General features: G+C 41.4%; 1 protein-coding gene across 1 annotated transcript in view; it reads right to left on the bottom strand.

Moving 5' to 3' along the window:
* Positions 1–3,876: 3,876 nt before the first annotated feature.
* gpm6aa (glycoprotein M6Aa) overlaps positions 3,877–19,430 on the bottom strand; it is a 32,216-nt gene continuing 16,662 nt past the window's right edge. Inside the window, exons 2-7 of the mRNA XM_080416031.1 lie at positions 15,733–15,925; positions 15,163–15,319; positions 13,124–13,277; positions 12,529–12,605; positions 10,901–10,966; positions 3,877–6,289 (exon numbers count right to left, since the gene is read on the bottom strand). Coding sequence (XP_080272157.1) covers positions 6,137–6,289; positions 10,901–10,966; positions 12,529–12,605; positions 13,124–13,277; positions 15,163–15,319; positions 15,733–15,925 — 800 coding nt within the window. The 3' untranslated portion in view covers positions 3,877–6,136. The remainder of the gene's footprint in view (positions 6,290–10,900; positions 10,967–12,528; positions 12,606–13,123; positions 13,278–15,162; positions 15,320–15,732; positions 15,926–19,430) is intronic.

Here is a 19,430-nt window from a genome sequence, read left to right on the forward strand (position 1 = left end):
TCACTTAGATGCATTTAGATGGACAGCTTTAAATGCCTTAAATGTAAATTTGTTGCAGAGATATGGGCTGTGTTGTGGTTGCGTGAGGCCTTTCTGTCTGGCACTATGGTGTAAGCTGTAACATGGGGTGTGATTTATAACGTGACAGGGAGGGGTGGAGTGGACAGGGGCAGACTCTACCTACAGCGTCTGAGAGCCCTACAACAATGCTTCATGAATACGCACGCACGCACGCACGCACGCACGCACACACACCCACACACACGTTATTGTAAAATAGATTATACAACAGGTAGTTCCGACCAAGCGATCTGATTAGTTGAAATAGGCTCTCTATGAGCATGACAGCAGCTCACCTAAGCACATCTAAAAAATATATATATATATAAAAATGTGCTGTGCTGATCGGTCTCGGCAGTGGCTAGGCAGTCTGCAAGGGAAGTTTGCAGACGTGGTAGCAAAATCTGGCAATAAAATAATTTAATTATCTAATCGAATATCTTCATTACAATGAGATTGAGTTAATAGTTAAGTTTGGTTTCTCTATATGTGTAGTAAACAGGGACTCTGTCTCTGTCAGACCCCATGTATTTCCAGGATAACAGAGATAACACTCGCCGAAAGGTTGTTATTTTGAATACAATTTGAAAACATTTTTATATGTTCTATGTGTTTTCTTCAGTGATGCTTGCGGAACTCTGCTCCACCTTGTTCCTGGCCACATCACTGTCATGCCAATAATCACGGTAACGCACACCCTCTTGTTTAATATTGCTTATTGCAACCTACCGCTATCTTTTAAATCCAAAGTAAAAGAGAATCCACATAACATGCATTTTCAAAATCCCAAGTAATCCCAAGACCATTATTGTCATCAGTTGTAACTGGATATTGGCTGTGGACAGCACGAGCTCGAGGCAGAGAGTAAAGGGGGGCGCATGCTACCATTTTCGGTGGTCACCTTATCACCGCGGTGGTTTGAAAACTACAGCATGACGTCACTGAGCCGCGGTGATAAGGTGACCACCGCTGACCGCTCATCCTGACACATCTCTCTGTTTTTGCTGACAGACATCACCCTATCACCGCTGGCTAGCTCGAGCGGAATTCCAAGCAGTGTGATTGGCCTAGAAGCAGGGACCCCCGGCCGAAAAAAAACATTTTTTTTTCGGCCTTGTACATCTGCGTTTTTCTGCCGCTCCGCGGCAACCGTTTTGGTGATCACCCCATCACCTAAAAGGTGATATGGTGATCACCTCATTTGGTAGCATGCAGGAGCCTTTAATGGGGGGGGGGAGAGAGTGTGTGAAAGTAACATTTAAGTATCATATCATGTGAAAATGACACAAAAAAAGGTTATAAATCTGCAAGAGCAATACTTTACAATCTTTGGATGTTTGCTTTGAAAGCAAAATTAGTCAAGTCAAATGTATTTATATAGCACATAAAAACAACAGCAGCTGACCCAAAGTGCTTTCCAAACAAATAGCAAGAACAAATAGACCTTAGACCGGGAGATGGTGGACTGGGGTAACCCCAGATATAGGGAATTACAGTAGTCCAAACGAGAGGTGATAAAAGCATGGGTAACTGTGACTAAGTCAGTATGTGTTAGAATGGGTTTTAGCTTGGCTATGGTTCTAAGCTGATAAGAACTGCCCTTTACAACACTACTAACTTGCTTATTAAAATTAAGGGCTGAATCAAAGAAGACACCTAAGGTTGAGGTTGGAGGGACAAAGATGATTACCTCAGTCTTGCTTTCGTTTAGCTGGAGGTAGTTAGCTGCCATCCAGCTTTTGATGTCTTCCAGGCAGTTAAAAAGATTAGTTAGTGAGCTGGTATTGTCGGGTGTGGCTGGTACATAAAATTGTGTGTCGTCAGCATAACAATGGTATGAGATATTGTACTTATGGAAGATGGCGCCAATGGGGAGCATGTAGAGAGAGAACAGTAGAGGCCCTAAGATTGATCCTTGAGAGATGCCGCATGTAATGGGGGCTGAGGTTGAGGATACAAGCGGCCACAATGAGTTTTCTCAGACGGGTGGCTGGCCTCTCCCTTAGAGATGGGTTGAGAAGTTTGGTCATCCGCGAGGAACTCGGAGTAGAGCCGCTGTGTCTCCCTAGGGAGGTCCTCGCTGCACGTCCCACTGGGAGGAGACCCCCTGGCAGACCAAGGACCAGATCAGGGGATTATATCTCCACGCTGGCCTTGGAACGCCTCAGGATTCCCCAGGCTAATGTTGTTTTTTCAAAGTGGCCCACTTTACAATAGTGTTCACATCAAATTGAAGACTGTCTTCAAAAATAGTACCGAAGTATTTGTAAGAAGAGACCAGTTATCCTCAAATTCCATTATTTTAAGCATATTTTTCTCCTCATTTGATACTGTATGTGACACATGTTGTAGTGTTTTCTTGTCTGCAACCATACTGTATATTCATTAACCATTTTAAAACTGTCATCCTTTGTTGTCATTACAAGCATTTTCAATGTTACATTTATTTTATTATTTTTTTCAAAAAAAGTGAAATTAGCAAATCACAACCTTGTAGATCGGCTATTTTTGCTATTTTTTTAAAAAGGTCATAAGTGGTCACTTTTTTGCCACTCTATTTTTTTCTCAAATGACTGGATGCATCTCTGTAACATATAAAATCAATGATCAGTTCCTTAGTTCCTTAAAACATAGTCAGTGAGAATTCCCATAGTCTGATTCTGAAACTTGTATATGGGACACTAAAGCAGAGTCCTCAGAAAGTTTGACCAGATAGCTGTCCTTCTGAAAGCTCCTGCATTTGTCAGTGTACATGATAAAGAATAATGGTGAAAGGATGCACCCTTGTGGTGAGCTTGTGGATATGGCTAGTAGTAGCGAGGGGCATAAATATGGACAGTGCCAGTAGTGAGGTTGCACTGGAGCCTGTGGGGTGAGGAGGGCCCATAGAGAGAGTGGGCCTTCCAACAATATGTTGGGTGTGGAGAACAGGCCCTTGCAAGTCCTTCAGACTGCCACAGCGGAAGTACGACTATGTTCAAAGGACTCGCATTGAAAATAATTGTGCCATTTGCAGTATATGTCCTTGAAAAGGCAAACCCATTATAGTCTGTAGTAATCTATAACAAAAGTGTGCTTATTCCACATACAAACACACAAAAAATATATAAATAGGCTGTATATAAAAAACGATTCAATTAAATGAAAAAAATATGTTGTCCTGTACAGAAGTGCAATGATGATTGGGTGATATGTATGTTGTTGTTCCATGTCAAGGCTCTCTTTGATCATGTGACAAGGCGGTTATGATAGCTTTCTCTTTGACCTCTCTACTTAACGAATAAGTCTAAAACCTACGTACGCATACAGAAAAATCTACATTATGTTTACTTGTGCAGAAAAATATATATTTCTTTGTATTTTAGTAGCTAAACATGATCTAAAATACATTTGTTAAAATGTATTTCCATACATTTTATCCGCCAGTCCGAAGGCCAAAAAGGAAAACATCTAAAATGCGTGGAGATACTTCCTTCCTTGGCCTACTGGCAGCTGCACAATTAATTTGGCCCCGGAAAAAAAGAGAGACAAGCAGACCCTCTTCTAGACTACTGGTTCTCAAAGTGAGGTCCGGAGACCACCAGTTTTTTTTTTGGCATTTCAAAGATGGCAGATCTACAAGCTCACAATGCGTGGATCTTGTACTGTACATTTTTGAAAAATGTCAAATCTTTTATTGGTGTTTTATCATAATAATACCTCAGCTACTAATAATAATACCTCCAACTATTAATAGTAACGATACCTAAACTACTAATAGAAACAAGAGCTCCACAATAGAACAAAATACACCAGAGACATTGAGTATTTATTAACAAGTACACAAGTGAATTTTATTTATGCAAGCAGATTTGATCGTACAGGTCAAATAAGCCACTTCAAGCTGTTGGCACATGAATGTACAAAACAGATTCAGTTTAAAGCCGGCTACTAAGCATTCTTAGTGAAAGTACAAAAAGACTAATACAAGGAGGAAGCTGAAAGCGTATACTTTTTTTTCAGATCATTACCGAGTAAGCAACGTTGGTACAAGTATTAGTTTCTTAAGACATGTTTGAGAGCTCATCACAAACTAAAGAGACACAACTCAAAGACTACAGGCTCTATTAACAGTAGCATAATGCGGTTAGCAGGGACGGGGGTAGGTTTTACTGCACATATAAACAAAGGGTTGATCCAGCAAGACAGTCAAAAGTGTAAAAAATAAACAATTGAAAGAAAATGACTTTTTGAATCAGAAATACTATACTTATTAATGCATGTCCATGCCACGAAAAACATCTAAACTGACACTCGTTATACCTAACAGTACAAGTTATCCAACTCGGAGTTGAACACCAATGATCTTACATCTAGAGAGAGAGATAGAGCACAGAAATGGTCAAATAAGTGCAATAAACTAGCTTCTTTTTTAGTTTAATTATTTAGAAATACTGACAAAACTGACAAAATATTGCCGGGCAATGAAAAGGCCAGGCCATTGTATTATGTCTTCTGGCGTCAGTGGGATGTGTTAGCAAAACAAACCGGAACTGGTTACTGGTCATGGACAAAAAAGTACTGGTACTGTGACACAAACGTTTCTCACAGCTCATTACTCCACCAAGAAGTGCCATTACACCCAACAGGTTTTTTTTATCACCAAGGTTTTGTGATGTTTTTTTCTTTTTTCCACTGAGACCGATGAGGATGGAGAGTTTGACTGACTCTCCGTGATCCATCTTATGCCTAATTTATACCACGCCATGCAGCTGTGTCTCACGCAATAGCAGATCTACAACCTTACAACACGTCACATAACAACGCATTGTGAGCTTGTAGATCGTCTGTATTTTGGTGCGGGACACCGGCATGACGAAGTGTAAATCATGCTTTATTCTCACAGGTGTTGTCCTGAAATTCAAGTGCTTCACATATAGGTACGCTTTTGATATATCAATATTTACAGTGCAGAGTTCTGCAAAGAAGAGAAAAAAAACACTGGATTCATACTAGTATTATTTATAAAGTTCAACTTTTTAGGAAATTAAAAAAGGGGTTATGAAAGCATGTTTGCGTGTGCTTTTTGTGGCTCATGATTAAAGACAATGGAATCATTCACAGTCCTAAAATACATTTTAAACTGCTGCCATTCCCCTTGTATTACAAAATAACCCATAAAGTAGTTAATCGACGATTACTGTCTTTGATATTGATCATTGTTGCCTGTTTAACAGGCTTGGCACAGCTAGCAAATACCATTGGTTTTCCTCTATTAATTTGGTATCTATTATTGTATTGTCTTGCTATCATTTAGAAAAAGAAAACGGTAAGATTTTAATCCCTTTCTCATCAAAGTGATTTGATCCCTGGGAATAGCATATTTAAAAGGCTTACGTTGATTTATAGTTGCCTTGTGAGATTTTTAATATTTGAGTCATATTTGACTCCATAACTTCCCACCCCGTCTCATACAGTACATAGTTCTTCATCATGAATCTCCACAGGAACACGGATATGAGAGAATGTGCTTGGAACCCTTTTAAGCCCCAGTTGACCCCCTCAGAAATCAGCAAAAAAATAAATACACTGAACAAAAGAAGTGTAAATTTAAATCACATACAAAATTGTGTAAAAACAAAGTAAATATACTGTATATGCAAATTGTAGAAGAAAAAGAAAATATTGCCGCTACTTGTGACACTAATATTTTCTGAACTTACAACCTGATTAAGAGAACTGGTCTTCGGTTAGAACAGAAGATAAAAAAGGGCCATAATGATGATAATAATAATAATAACACAGTCCATGAGAGAGGTAAAGGGGCTTTCATTTTTTTTCATCTTGAAATGCTGTTTGTGGTGGCGGGGGGAGGAGGAGGGCTTTATGTGATGTCACCCCACCCCCACGCCAACTTGGTCATGTGACGCACCGGTGACATCAGCAGTGGCTGCGGGCCCCGCGTGCCATCCCTCCCCATGTTTGTCTGGAGGGGGTGATAGAGAGAGAGGAGGAGAGAGAGTTGTGTAGAGAAAGAGAGAGGAAGGAAAGGATGGAGGGGGGTTGGAGAGGCAGGGCCAGGCCTCATGCTGGACATTTAGGTGTAGGCATTGAGCCGCTCCTTGGAGCGAGTGGAGTGGATGTCGTGCAGCTCCTGCTCTTCTTTCGACTTGATGTCCTCGTACTTCTGCATCCGACAGGCGTCCTTCACGTACGCCCAGTTGGCTGAGAGAACCATCAGGTAGTGGATCTGAAGAGAGAGAGAGAGAGAGAGAGAGAGAGAGAGAGAGAGAGAGAGAGAGAGAGAGAGAGAGAGGAGAGAGAACACACTGGTGATGATGACCCACAAGGCAATCAAGGGCACCCCTTACCTTGACAAGATCCACTCCTACACCTCTTCCTGCATACTTTGATCAGCTAACACAGGACATCTGTCCCTTCCTTCCCTATGACACCCGTGCCAATACTAGGCTCTTCTCCCTCCTGGCTCCCAAGCTGTGGACTGCAGACTCACTGCACTATCTCTCTCTGTTGCCTATTTTGATTATGCTAGTTATGCTAAGCAGATATTGATTGATTGAATTGATTGATTGATTGAATACTTTATTAGCAGTTTGGAGAGAAAAGCACTGGAAAGTACAGTTCAATACAAGGTCAGCTAAGAGGATCTAAAACCCAAGAAAGCCTATGGCTTGTTTCCATTGGTGTCCTTTGTACTCAATTCATAGAGACATTTAATGACAGATATACTGTACACTACTATGCAAAACATCATAAAAACAGTTGACATGTTATGTATGTTATTTAGATGTTGCGCATCAACAATGGGTTTTCTCAATGGAGTGCTAGACCCTATTTCTGGTAGGGGAGCAGGGAGGGGGCGTGGGAGCGGTCTCCTGTTTATCAGTGTTGCCATGTCTGCTTATAACAAGCAATTTTGGGCTTGTTTTTAAAGTGTTGTTGCTTATTTGGGCTTGCTTCCTAATGTTTTTTAAACCAGTGGTTCCCACATTTTTTTCATGTCAAAGACCCCCAGATATATTTTGTGCCAGGGACCCCCTTTGATTTGTGATTTGTGTTGTTAACATGTTTTTTCTCTCTCAATATCTTTAGAAAATGGCAGATCTACATGATGCGTTGTGAGCTTGTAGATCTGCTATTTTCAAATGGCGGATGTAAAGTGGTAAAACTTTTTTGGGCTTGTTTTCATAGACCAGGCCATTTATTTCTCTTGCAAAATCTGGCAACACTGCTGATTACCTGCATTACACCTGCAGTAGCCTACTAGGGAGGAAGTGGTCAGGTATTGAATGAAGCAGCACACAGAGAAAAACTCAATTGCGCCAGCCTGTAGGGGGCAATGGTGCCGTCCTGGAGAGGGGCCAGGAATAAGGTGAATATATCAAAAATAGGAATTGAAAAAATCCTCAAAATGTAGCACATCCAAAATTTCAAGTCAATGGAGGACAAAGTACTCACATTTCCACTTTTTCATTGGTGTGTGCCAATAAAAAAGAGGAAATTTGAGTACTTTGTCCTCCATTGATTTGAAATTTTGGATGTGCTACATTTTGGGGATTTTTGCTTTTCCACAAATGTTATTTAGATAGCATTTTAGACAGATGCTCGGTTCGGTGTTTACCTGGTATCCCAGTGTCTTTGGACTGTAGTACCTAATTATTTTATTTTTTTGCATCTACTTTTATACCCTGTCGTTTGCTGACAGGGTTCATGCCATTTACTCATGTCTCCTGAATTTAAACCCTGTCATCAAAACATTTAATTCAATTCTCATAATCTTATGTTGTCTAAATTTTATATCGTTTCATATGCTATCTCACATATTGTAATCTATTTCTTCTCAAGATCTTTTCCAACCTCCACATTATGATTAATTTTAAATCGGCATGTGTAGGCTACTGTAAATCTCATTTGAATTGAACAGTGGACCATCATCAGTGGACCAGCAGATGGCGGTATTGTGCCAAGTTTGGTCTTTATCTCATTGTTTCCATGGCAGCAGAGTGAATGCATTGTATTTTAACGGCCACTCCTTTCACCAGCAAGCATCTTCCTTTAAGAATACTTCTTATTGCTTATATTACAGTAAACAACAAAAGCAGAAAAGCAGAACTACTGCTACTGCTACTAATAATAATAATGAATGATGATAACCTGGGCAATTATCACTCACTGATACATTTCTTGATGAGCCATCTGTTAGATCTGATGAGTTTTTCTTGCATGGCTGAACATGAAGCCACTCTGCACTGATTTAGTGTCCAGTTGTGTGAGGCCAGCTGTCTGATGTCGCGTGTTGCCATGTGTCTTTGTTCTATTCTTTAATTGTCCCCATCGATGGTGTTTAGGTTAAAAGAGATGTCAGCATCTCGCCACATTTTGCACCATCATCCTCCTCTAAGGAGCACAATTCTGTTTCTCAGAAAATGGCTCCTCACAAATTAATGAGCGATGTTGGCAACAAGCTCTCAGCCTTTCTTTTCCCAGTTTCCATGACAACACTGTGACATGCCCAGCGCCTTGGAGAGAGAGAGAGGGAGGGAGGGAGCGAGGGGAGCGAAGGAGAGAAAGCCCCTCGTCTTTTCCCTGCGCCAAAATGCTTTCACTCTGATCCTACAGCTATCCACACAGGCAGCCAGAAAGCCAACAGTCACCCCTCCCAAAACATAACAATCATCACAAAGCTAATCCCACCGTTACATTTGTTTATAAAACTATCACTTCCCATCACCATCACCACCATCAATTTGTTGTCACCCTAGAAACCATGTCTTTGCCCACACGAAGAACAAGGCATATTGCATTCGATTATGCTGATTAAAAAAGCTTTACACATTAATTATTACAGATTACACGTTAGTTATTAATTAGTTATTCCCTAATGTATACAGATGTGACGAAACAGATACTGTATACACACACATTATACCTCGAAACTATTTATTTTTGTATCCGTCAACAATACTTTAGAAGGTAACCATTTAATCACTTTCAACCTGGCGTCCCTATTGTACGCATGTTATAGACAAAAATGTTCAAACCTTTTCAAAAATAGTGAAAATAGCACATCTACAAGCTCACAATGCGTCGCACCATCAGTTTGAGCTATTTGTGCGTATGGTAGGGTGGTTACAGGCTATTACTAGTGCATTCTTGACTACAAATGACCAAGTAATGAATAAAGATTGCATAATGTTGTTGTATAATGTCTAATGCATAATATACCAGTAAAAAAATAAGATAAAAAAGTAGCCTAATGCAGTAATAACTCCGGCTAGGCCTGCCTTGTCGTCAGGCTGATGGTCCTTGACCATCGTCGCGCCACCTGTCTCGCCTACACACTTCAAGGACTTTATTGTTGATTTATAATAACATATTTTTGCTGTTTCACAGTTGACGCTGTGTTGCTCCGTCGTTATTCATTTGTGGTTGTGTTTTCTAATGGTGAAAAAGAAGGGTTATGCCAGTACCAACAGGGGTACATGTCATATTTTGAGTATATATTTTAGTTTACCCTCTCAGTCCTCTCGGTTTATTGTTATTAATACAGCCTCAACAGTTCATCATTAGTAATACATGTAAGTGATGGATAATATTGACAATTATAACATTATTATGCTGTATTAACAGTTTTTTCATCTATTTTACTCACATACTTGGCCTGTAATTAATAGGCTTACTCTTTCTTTTATTGAGTCATTAACCATAAACCATGGATGTTTAATGGAACATGGTGTAAGTAATCGTGTGTACTAAGTACTGAATGACACAATTATGCTTTTAATACGATTTTGTGCAGCAGGTTGAACCAAGAACAGTACAGTAACAATATAGCACAATAACTTAACATACTGTACAATGCAGTATAGGCCTACATTGTAAAATACAGCACTTCAACTTTTTTTAAGAGACTTCATTCTCATTCTCTTCATTTCATTCTGTCATGTATCCCCCCCCAGCAAGCACAATGACGTCATGATGACGTTATGATGACGCCCGGTCATCACCCCGGTGACGTTCAGGACTAGGCCAGATCACAGCCCATATGGGGATGATCTTTACGTCATTTACAGGACATCATCACCGGGACATCATATGGACATTTGGACAGCAATTTTGGGTGATGAGACATGTGTTTAGATGACGTCCTGGAAGTGACGTTTTTGTGGTCAGGATTAATTTTGGTTGAAATCAGGTGATATTCTGGGCCAGATCTGACTTGTCTTGGTTTGACTTGATCTAGCCCCAATCGAGACGTCACTGATTGGTCCGGGTCCTGACTGTGCTTGCTGGGCCTGGTATGTTCTCTGCTCAGCATTACTGTACCATGTGACTTGAGTTGAATACACGTGAAAAAAAACTGGGGGGAAAAACTGAAAGATATCATTCCAGGGTACGGATATTTGTACTGTATATATTTTCATCTTTTCAAGTACTCATTATTTTATCCAGCTACACGACTTAAGCTTCATTTATACTCCATTGCCTGGAGATGTGGCCGAAAACAACTGTTAATTTTTGCACGCAACATTGTCGTGCTATGGACTATGAATTAAATGTATTCATTGTGTTGAGTACCTACAGTGTAAATACACACCCTTACAACCACCTGAGCAGATGTCAGTCCAGGTGGGAAGTAGGACTACTTAGAACTTGAACTGTGTTTATGCCATGTGACATCAACCGTATGATATTTACGTATCCACAGTTCTTAGCTTTGCAGATATATAAACAGCAATCTGTGTGTTTGATATCAACCCTAATCTATTTACATATCCATAGTTCATAGTGTTACTCTAACAAAGATGTGTGTGTGTGATTTGTATTGTTGTGGTCTCACCATAGCGATGACAGCAGCTCCTGCTCCGGCCAGAGCGCAGATAAACAGGTGGAACGTCATGTCCAACTGTAGACGAAACACACAATACATTATTATTACTAGCCTTCTTAATCTACTCTGATTTACTAGTCTGTGAAGCTCAACATCCACGTTCACAGTTGAAAATCCTTCTGTGAACATTATAATTAACTGTAAACGATGCTGCCCAGTATTTCATTATAAATCTACAGTAAAGAGTAGTGATTCTGTCATTATCCACAGCCTGGTTCATACTGTACTCTGTCGTGCGGCGGTGTCAAGTGGCGAAAATAGCCGATCTACACGCTCCACAAACGACTCACAAGTTTGTAGATGGGCTATTTTGGAAAAACTTTCAAGTTGTTGAAAATGTTTTAAGATATGAAAAGAACATTGATATTATTGTCACAAGTGGCATACATACTCTTTAACCATTAAAATCCTGTATACTTCGTTGACTTGGGTTCCCCAGGGGTATACAAGGCCCCCTCCTTTTTTCGCCGTAACACCAAATATCTTGGGATAAGAAATTTGCTGCTGTATGTCTATAAAACACATCTGTGACATTTTCCTTTTATTCAACCGAAGGTCTGTTCAGTTTCACCAAGCTCCACATCTAACTCTAATGCAACAAGGCTGTTTAAGGATCCTATTAGCATTCATTAAAAGCCACTGCCTGACTACAGATAACTACGTATTTTGGAGTATTATTATTAGACTCTGTGACATATTTTGTCAGAGAGTCTGACGACCAACAACAACACACATCCATTTAGCTTCCGTCAGTCTCATCTCAAACCTGAATCGCAGTTGAGATTACCTGCAAAATGTTTCTGATGTGACATCACAATGAGGGGACGTTTTGACTGGCTTGTTCAAATGGGGCTATTTTAATCTCATAAAAGAATATAGGGAAACGGCAAGAAGAACAAGCTTTGTACTTTTACAGCACTTAGACTAACATCTTTAACAGCCAAATCCAATGCCTGACCAGACATGTTGCTTACCATAATAATCCCTCTTTATAGGACCCGTCACCCATTTTCAACCTAAGCTTCATATAATTGATGCTGTCTAATGTTCATTATAAGATGGCATATAATGTCTGTCTACTCTCTCTGCATCTCAGAGGTGGGGTGTGGACAATTCGAAATTTGCCTGGCTACCACGCAGTGACATCATCATTGTGATTTCAAACTCTTTTTTTTTCAAGTTAATGCAAGAACATCATTATTCGTTTTTACGTACAGGCTTCAGACTGACTGTATGCCCTTGGTGATGTCGACCCCAGGCAGGGTTCGAACCCACAATCATCTGCACGAAAGGCGTGTGCTCTAACCGCTACACTAGGGCGGCCAAGTTAATGCAAAAAACTTCCAGTGACAGAAAGGCTGTAGTTTCTATTGTAATCCCCATTAAGGGGATGTGGCACGCAGATTTCTGAACTGCCCACAGCCCACCTATTAGACACAGAGTGAGTTCTAATAAATCGTGCCATCTAATAATGAGAATTAATGAGGACCAATTATAAGATTTGGTTGAAAACGGCCGAAGTGGTCCTCTAAGTAACAATTTATTAATTTAGTTGTTTTATTGTTATTTTCACCCACCTCGTTGGATTCACACAACTTGTAAAACTTCTCGGATCCAGCACAAACAGTTTTGGCCTCAGCAATGGGAACGATTCCTGAAAAAGAGTCCACACTCAGGTTCTGATCAACAGTACAGCATCCCTTAAAGTTCAAGTTCACGACTTTGTAATGTCCGATGTGGGAAAAAAATAGGGTATTTAGAGCACATGATTTCTACCAATTAAACATCCACAGCCGACAGTCAGCTTTCGAGATGATTTCCTGTGCAACTTCTTGTGCAAAACCTGTTCTTCTGTGATGACCTAGACTGCTTCATGCTCAAACACAAACATAACAAGGATGAATAGCTAACAATATAAACAATTAGATAAGTAGGGCTGGACCAACAACAAGACAGATGTAGAGAGAGAAAGACAGACGGACAGAGAAATAGAAGAAAATAATCAGAGAGAGTACAGTACGTTGAGTAAGAGAGAATCATCAAGAATGGATGAGTAGAGAGAGAGAAAGAGAGAGAGATGCAAAACTAGCCTAGACAAATCATCGCCAAGAGTACAGTCTGTGTGAGAGAGAGCGACAGGTCCAGAGGGACAGTTGAGGACAGCCTCCTCACCATACTGGCGTGGGTCCAGGCAGAGTTGTGCTCCCTCCAGCACCGTGGTGTTCTGACAGATGGTCCAGATGTTGAAGTACATGAAGACAGGCAGGGACGTGAAGGCTGTCACTCCCAACCAGGCTAGCATGAAGATGTACGTCAGCATGATGAACTGGCGCACACACACACACACACACACACACACACACACACACACACACACACACACACACACACACACACACACACACACACACACACACACACACACACACACACACACATCATACTGTTTAATTTATATTGAACAAGAATGGATGGCCTATTCTGTCACCTACTGCTAAATGCTAAGCCATATGTCTTACAGTATTTCTGCTGTCTGAATGCATGCTCTGTGCATTGGCACTAATTTGAGGCCTGTGCTTAATCGGACTTCTTCTTCAAATGTCATCATGGCTAGTCCATCTACCAGTTTGGTCCCAAACAACATCTCAAAAACCTATCTGGCTGGATTGCCTCCTCCTGGCTTTGTGTGCTTGAGCAAGACACTGAGCACCTAACTGCTCCCCGAGCACCCCTAAGTGGCAGCCCACTGCACCTAATAGTCATTTGAGGGTCAAATGTATAAAACACATTTCCCCACAGGGATCAATATAAGTTACCGAATTGTCATGCTTTCTCGAGGATGACCCCCATTGATTTTGGTGACCCCATGGCCTTTCTAATTGCACCGCACTTAAGCCAAAATGTACTCTTGCACCTAATGGGTAGACTGCCATGCAACTTGCTGATTCTGGTGACCCCGTGGCCTTTCGTCTAGTACTGTAGTTCCTCCCTTAAGTCCAACTTGTACAGAGCAGCACGGCCACTAGGGGCTGCTAGCAGGGACTCTTTCTGGGCGCCGCCTTATCCATTATCCCTAAACTTCTTTGCAATTTTTTCCTATTTTGAAAAACATTTTCAAATAGTTCAAAAAGCCTATCTACAAGCTCACAACCTGTCGATGTAGATCGGCTAGTTGAACTATTTGAAAATGTTTTTCAAAATAGGAAAAAATGGCAAAGGAGTTTAGGGATAATGGGTAAGGCGGCGCCCAGAATAGGGCCCTAGTCTTGTTTGGTGCTGCTCTTCCCGTACAGTGAGTGAGAAGGTAGAGATGGTGTCGTCATCTTCCTCAGTTACACTTTGATGGCTGTTGATGGACATTAATTGGATGTCCTAGGATCTGAACCTGTGCCACAGATATAAGGTGGATTCCTGTTCTAAGAATGAGTCATGCAGTGGTGGCCAATTGTGGGGCATCAAGGGCATGCAGAGGAAGGGCAGACGCAGCAGAATGTACTCTGGTGGGATCTGATACTAGGTCAGCAGCGGAACATATGTATCCGTGTTTGTTTGGTGTGAAAACCTGCTTACGCTCTGCCTTACATAGAATGCAACTAGACACCACTGTACATTTAGTACTTGGCACAGCAGACAACAAACCCTGCCGAGCCCTGCTCAGCCACAGGGAGGAAAAGCAATCGAATGATGTGGTTTTGGTGGTACTGGAGTTCATTAGGTTAGTTGTCCACTGTAAGTGGTTTTACTGGTGCAGCTATTTGCCCAGATGCCTATGGACCGTTTTTGTTCTTTAGAAGAGAATTGAAGTAACCTTTTTTATTGTGTTTAATTTGAATTTTTGTATACTTTATACTCACATTCCCCACAGTGTCATTAGGAATGATTCTCTCCACATCTCACACTTAGGGGTCAGAGTGCAGGAGACACCCTGGGTCAGAGCATGTCAGGAAGTGGTTTCGTGGCTTTCCCCAGAGCATGGACCAGGATGGTAACATCCTGCACTCTGCTTATTATTGGAAAAAGTGAGGGATTCTCACTCTGTCTCTCTCTCTCGTGCTGTTTTGCGACCTACAGTGAACTTCTTGACAGATTTTCTAACTGAGGCCTCTGGTGTCACAGAATTTGACATGTTGCCAATGGCGGTGAAACACTGGTAAGAATCAATGAAATCGGTATGTTGCTGCTCCATAAATGAGACTACAATGTTCTCTTACCCAGGCGCTGACGCAGCGTCCGCAGGTGGTGATCTTGAAGTCTCCATACAGGTCCTTGATGGCCCCACTGGTGAAGAATCCCTCCACCATCAGCAGGATGCCGTAGACGAAGAACGCAGAGGCGATGCCGTAGATAACGTACTTGATGATATCGATCCTGGAAATGAAAATCACCCAGAGCCAGTTAGCTTCTTACTGTAAATACAGTACATGTATACTTTGTTGTATACGTATAACTAACTACTTGGTCATACAACAAATATCCAATCTATTTGCTCACAACAGCCTGCTATAAATATTTGTATTACAGATTTGGAAATGTGTCGCGTACATTATAATGAAATGCCAAACTATAGGGACACTGTAGGTTTAAAGGGTGCCTGAGCCTTGGTCCGATCCATTATTACGAAACCCTATAGTAGTCCAAACATTTTTAGGTTGGGTGAAGGCTAGGGTAATAATGTGTGCCGTCGGACCAATGGTACTTAGGACTAAAGAGCCGTCAGACCAATGCCATGGCACCAGTTGAAAACGGTTAGTCGGGTCCAGTTGTAAGCCGTATACACTCACATAGTGAAGACGTCGAGTGTGTCCATGGGGCTCCGGGCCACCTCAAAGTAGTTCTGGAGTATGGTGACAGTCCCAGACAGAGCCTCGTGTCCACAGCCGCAGAACAACGCCACGCCAGCGTACAGCAGGATGGTGGCAATGAGGGAGGGGTACGGGATCCCACCCAGACACTTGAGGCAGCACTCCAAGCATCCTGAACCAACACACACATACAGAAGGTTAGGATAAAGGTCAGTTGTGCCAGTCTCAAGTGACTAAAAGTGACGGTTGATTGCAAATTAAGGTGCTCATGGAGAGACAAATCATGCTTGGCTGGCTGTGACAGAGACCAGGACAACACTGTTTTATTTTTTTCATTTTATTTCCAATTTAGTCCTTATGTTTTGTGTAGTCCCTGTTACTGGTAACCCCTCCTGTTTGGTCTTGGAGAGGGTGTAAACAACCACATTTCCTAGGTTACATATGGAGTCGCCGTTGAGTAGTTTCAACTGACAGTGAGGAGTTTCACCTGGTGGTCTAACAGGAATCCTTCCAAGATCTGGTACCTGCTGAACAGGCACCCCTCTAACATAGTAGAAGTCACTAGTGCAGATACAGAGAACCAACCGTCTTCCCACCCGTAAGCGTGCCGAACTTTGTGTGTTCTACCTCCTGAGCCGCTGCCATGTCTCCACAATATTTACAATATTTACAATACAAGCATGTGATACAATGTCACAGGCTTTCTCAGTGTTCCCACAATTCCTTTTGGACAAGAATCAAACTGACACGCCCATACAGTCTATGGTTGACATTACACCAAACTCATTCATATTTTTTGTCAAGAGCACAGTGAGCAAGGACAAAGTCATGGTTACAGAGGGTGGCGGCTAAGAACCAGGAAGTTAGGGTTGTAGATTTTACATTCATGGATTTGACCCCACTGACATCACTGGAGTAAACTTTCCAGTTCAACTTAAGCGGCATTTCAGAAATGCGCAGAATACTGTATAGTTTTATGACTGCCTATGAAACATTAGCTCTACAACAAATATGAGATATAATGTTGAAAATTGTGACGGTGCCTTTAATAAAAACCACACAGTTTGATACACTGCTCAAAGCATTTCGTAGGAACAATTTTTAAAGGAGCACTTCACCCATTCAAACTAATGGAAACTACAGCCTTTGTCTTCCTGGAAAGGTTTCTTCATATTAATGTAATTATACAGTATGAAGATAAGGTTGAATAGTGAAGTTCTCCTTTAAGAGAAAGAAATTAATTTGTTTCTGATGCGCTCGACTAGACACATTGGGCAGTATTTACAAAATGTTTGCGGTGGCAGTAATGCCTTTGTGCATGTAAGAACCACCACTGCTCAACCTTTATGCACAATGCTTTTTTGCATAATGGAAACCACGGCACTTCTTAGCACACCAGCCTCATTAATATGAACGTTAAGGAGTGGCATGTTAAGGTGAAATATACAGGTGACTATTCAACCAAATTCTACCGATTTACTAAACTGAAATGCATCCATGTGCCCTGAAAGTTCCCATGGTATTTTACGTCTACAGTAGGAGAAACAGGTATTGCATTGTTAGAAGGTACGCTGGCTATGTGACAAGATAGACAAAGGAAAGAGAAAATATTCAGAGAGAATTCAGATGCCAGAAAGGTCATATTGTCATGTCATGCTGTCGTTACTTGAGGAAATAAAAGATGACCTAGAACAATTGCACCCATTTCAGATTTTTGTTGCAATTATCAAAATGTGAGAGGTAATTGTGTTTTGCTTTTCCTACTGTACATTCCTTGGCTCAGAGTGCAGTTCAAAACACTGGCCTATATGGATCCATATTAGTGCCTCCACTGTTCTAATTGGCAAATTGCGTTTGATGTTATTTGAATGGGAGGTCATAGTAAATCAATCACATATTTTGGTCCAGCTGCGCTCCTTAAATATTAGCACATGGTAAAGGTTTAGTGTGTTCCTCCTTAGTAAATACTGTAAGCCCATGTAAGCCCTACAAACCTCCTCTTGACATTTATTTAACACGGAAAGAGTGTTGAACTCCGAACCTGGACTTTGACCCCACTCTGCTTAGCCTGGCTTCCTGTTTGTGGGGCCCCTTAAAGGAGAATTCCGGACAAATTAAGTGTTATCTTTGATGTCTCGTTACTCACCTACCGATGTGAAAAGTAGCGTTCTTTTTTTTCATATATTCCCCTGTCGTCATTTTTTAAACACCCTCCGTTGTTATAATGGGAGCCGCTGGGTTAGTGAAGTTCGTCTATTATAACCGATGCAATGTTATTTTTTTCTCTACTACGATTCATTGTAGAGTCTCATGATAGTCAAACATGCGCTGAAAATTCCTGCGAGCCTGCCGTTAATGGCGAACGATTTAACACTGGTTGCTTGTTTCTTCCAGAACCTGGCAACTCGTGTTGCCAGAATCTGGAAACAAGCAACCAGTGTTAAATCGTTCGCCATTGACGGCAGCCTCGCAGATAGTTTCAACGCATGTTTGACTATCATGAGACTCTACTATGAATACTAGTAGTGAAAAAAACAACTTTGCGTCGGTTATAATAGACGAACTTCACTAACCCAGCGGCTCCCATTATAACAACGGAGGGTGTTTAAAAAATGACGACAGGGGAATATATGAAAAAAAAGAACGCTACTTTTCACATCGGTAGGTGAGTAACGAGACATCAAAGATAACACTTAATTTGTCCGGAATTCTCCTTTAAGGTGACTAATCTCCGCTCAGAGCTGGCTTCAATCTGTTGGCATATTGTGTGTGTGTGTGTGTGTGTGTGTGTGTGTGTGTGTGTGTTGCTGTCTTAAATTGCTTAAATTGATTGCATACTCTCTCTTGGGTTTTCAACCATATGTGTGACTGTGTATCTATTGTCTGCATGTGTGTTTGGGAAGGGGATTCTCTGTCAGTCAGAGTAACATCAACTCAACTGCAGTTCATTTGACGGCCACCAGACACAATTTACAAGCTGATCTGAGTGGGAATCAAATGACAAACCCGATCCCTTCGAGAGACATTTGCAAATGGAGGGCCATTTTCCTGTATACAAATGCTCACTGCACTACAAAACACAGTCCCCCACATCAATAAAGTCGGCTAACGAAATGCAGAAGTGTAATTTCACGCTCATAGTACCACAGAATGCATTTACATCGCCAACAGAATTCCCCTTTGATTAAATGAATTTGCATCGCCTGTCCTCTGTCGACCACACAGTGGGTGCTCATTATCACTCATCATGGTTGTTATCAGCCTCGTTTCCTTCATGGACACCGGCTTGCCTGCTTCACACCTGCATCACAAAACTAGAGGGGCATCCCTCGTCCTTCCTCCTGCTCTCTGCCTTCCTTTGCCCTGACTTGAATATCAAGTAGTCTTATACAGTACTTGGTATCAGCACCGGAAATAGCTGATTTACAAGCTCACAACGCGTTGTGAGCTTATAGATCGGCTATTTTCAGTTTCAACTGTGAATCAGGCATGAGGCTCAGACACTCGCTGCTGTTCCCAACCCCTGCCTGGGGTTCGCCCAGATTATCTGCATCCTGGCAGATGTAATACAGCTGCAGACCGTGTCGTCACAAAGCCGTCTGCTCAGCGGCTTCCCCATTTCTTTTAAAAAAAAATCTTTATCCAAGTGAGGATTGCTGACACACATGCTCTTTTAC

This window comes from Gymnoscopelus braueri (genome assembly GCF_963280865.1).
Source record: "Gymnoscopelus braueri genome assembly, chromosome: 20".
Lineage (NCBI taxonomy): Eukaryota > Metazoa > Chordata > Actinopteri > Myctophiformes > Myctophidae > Gymnoscopelus > Gymnoscopelus braueri.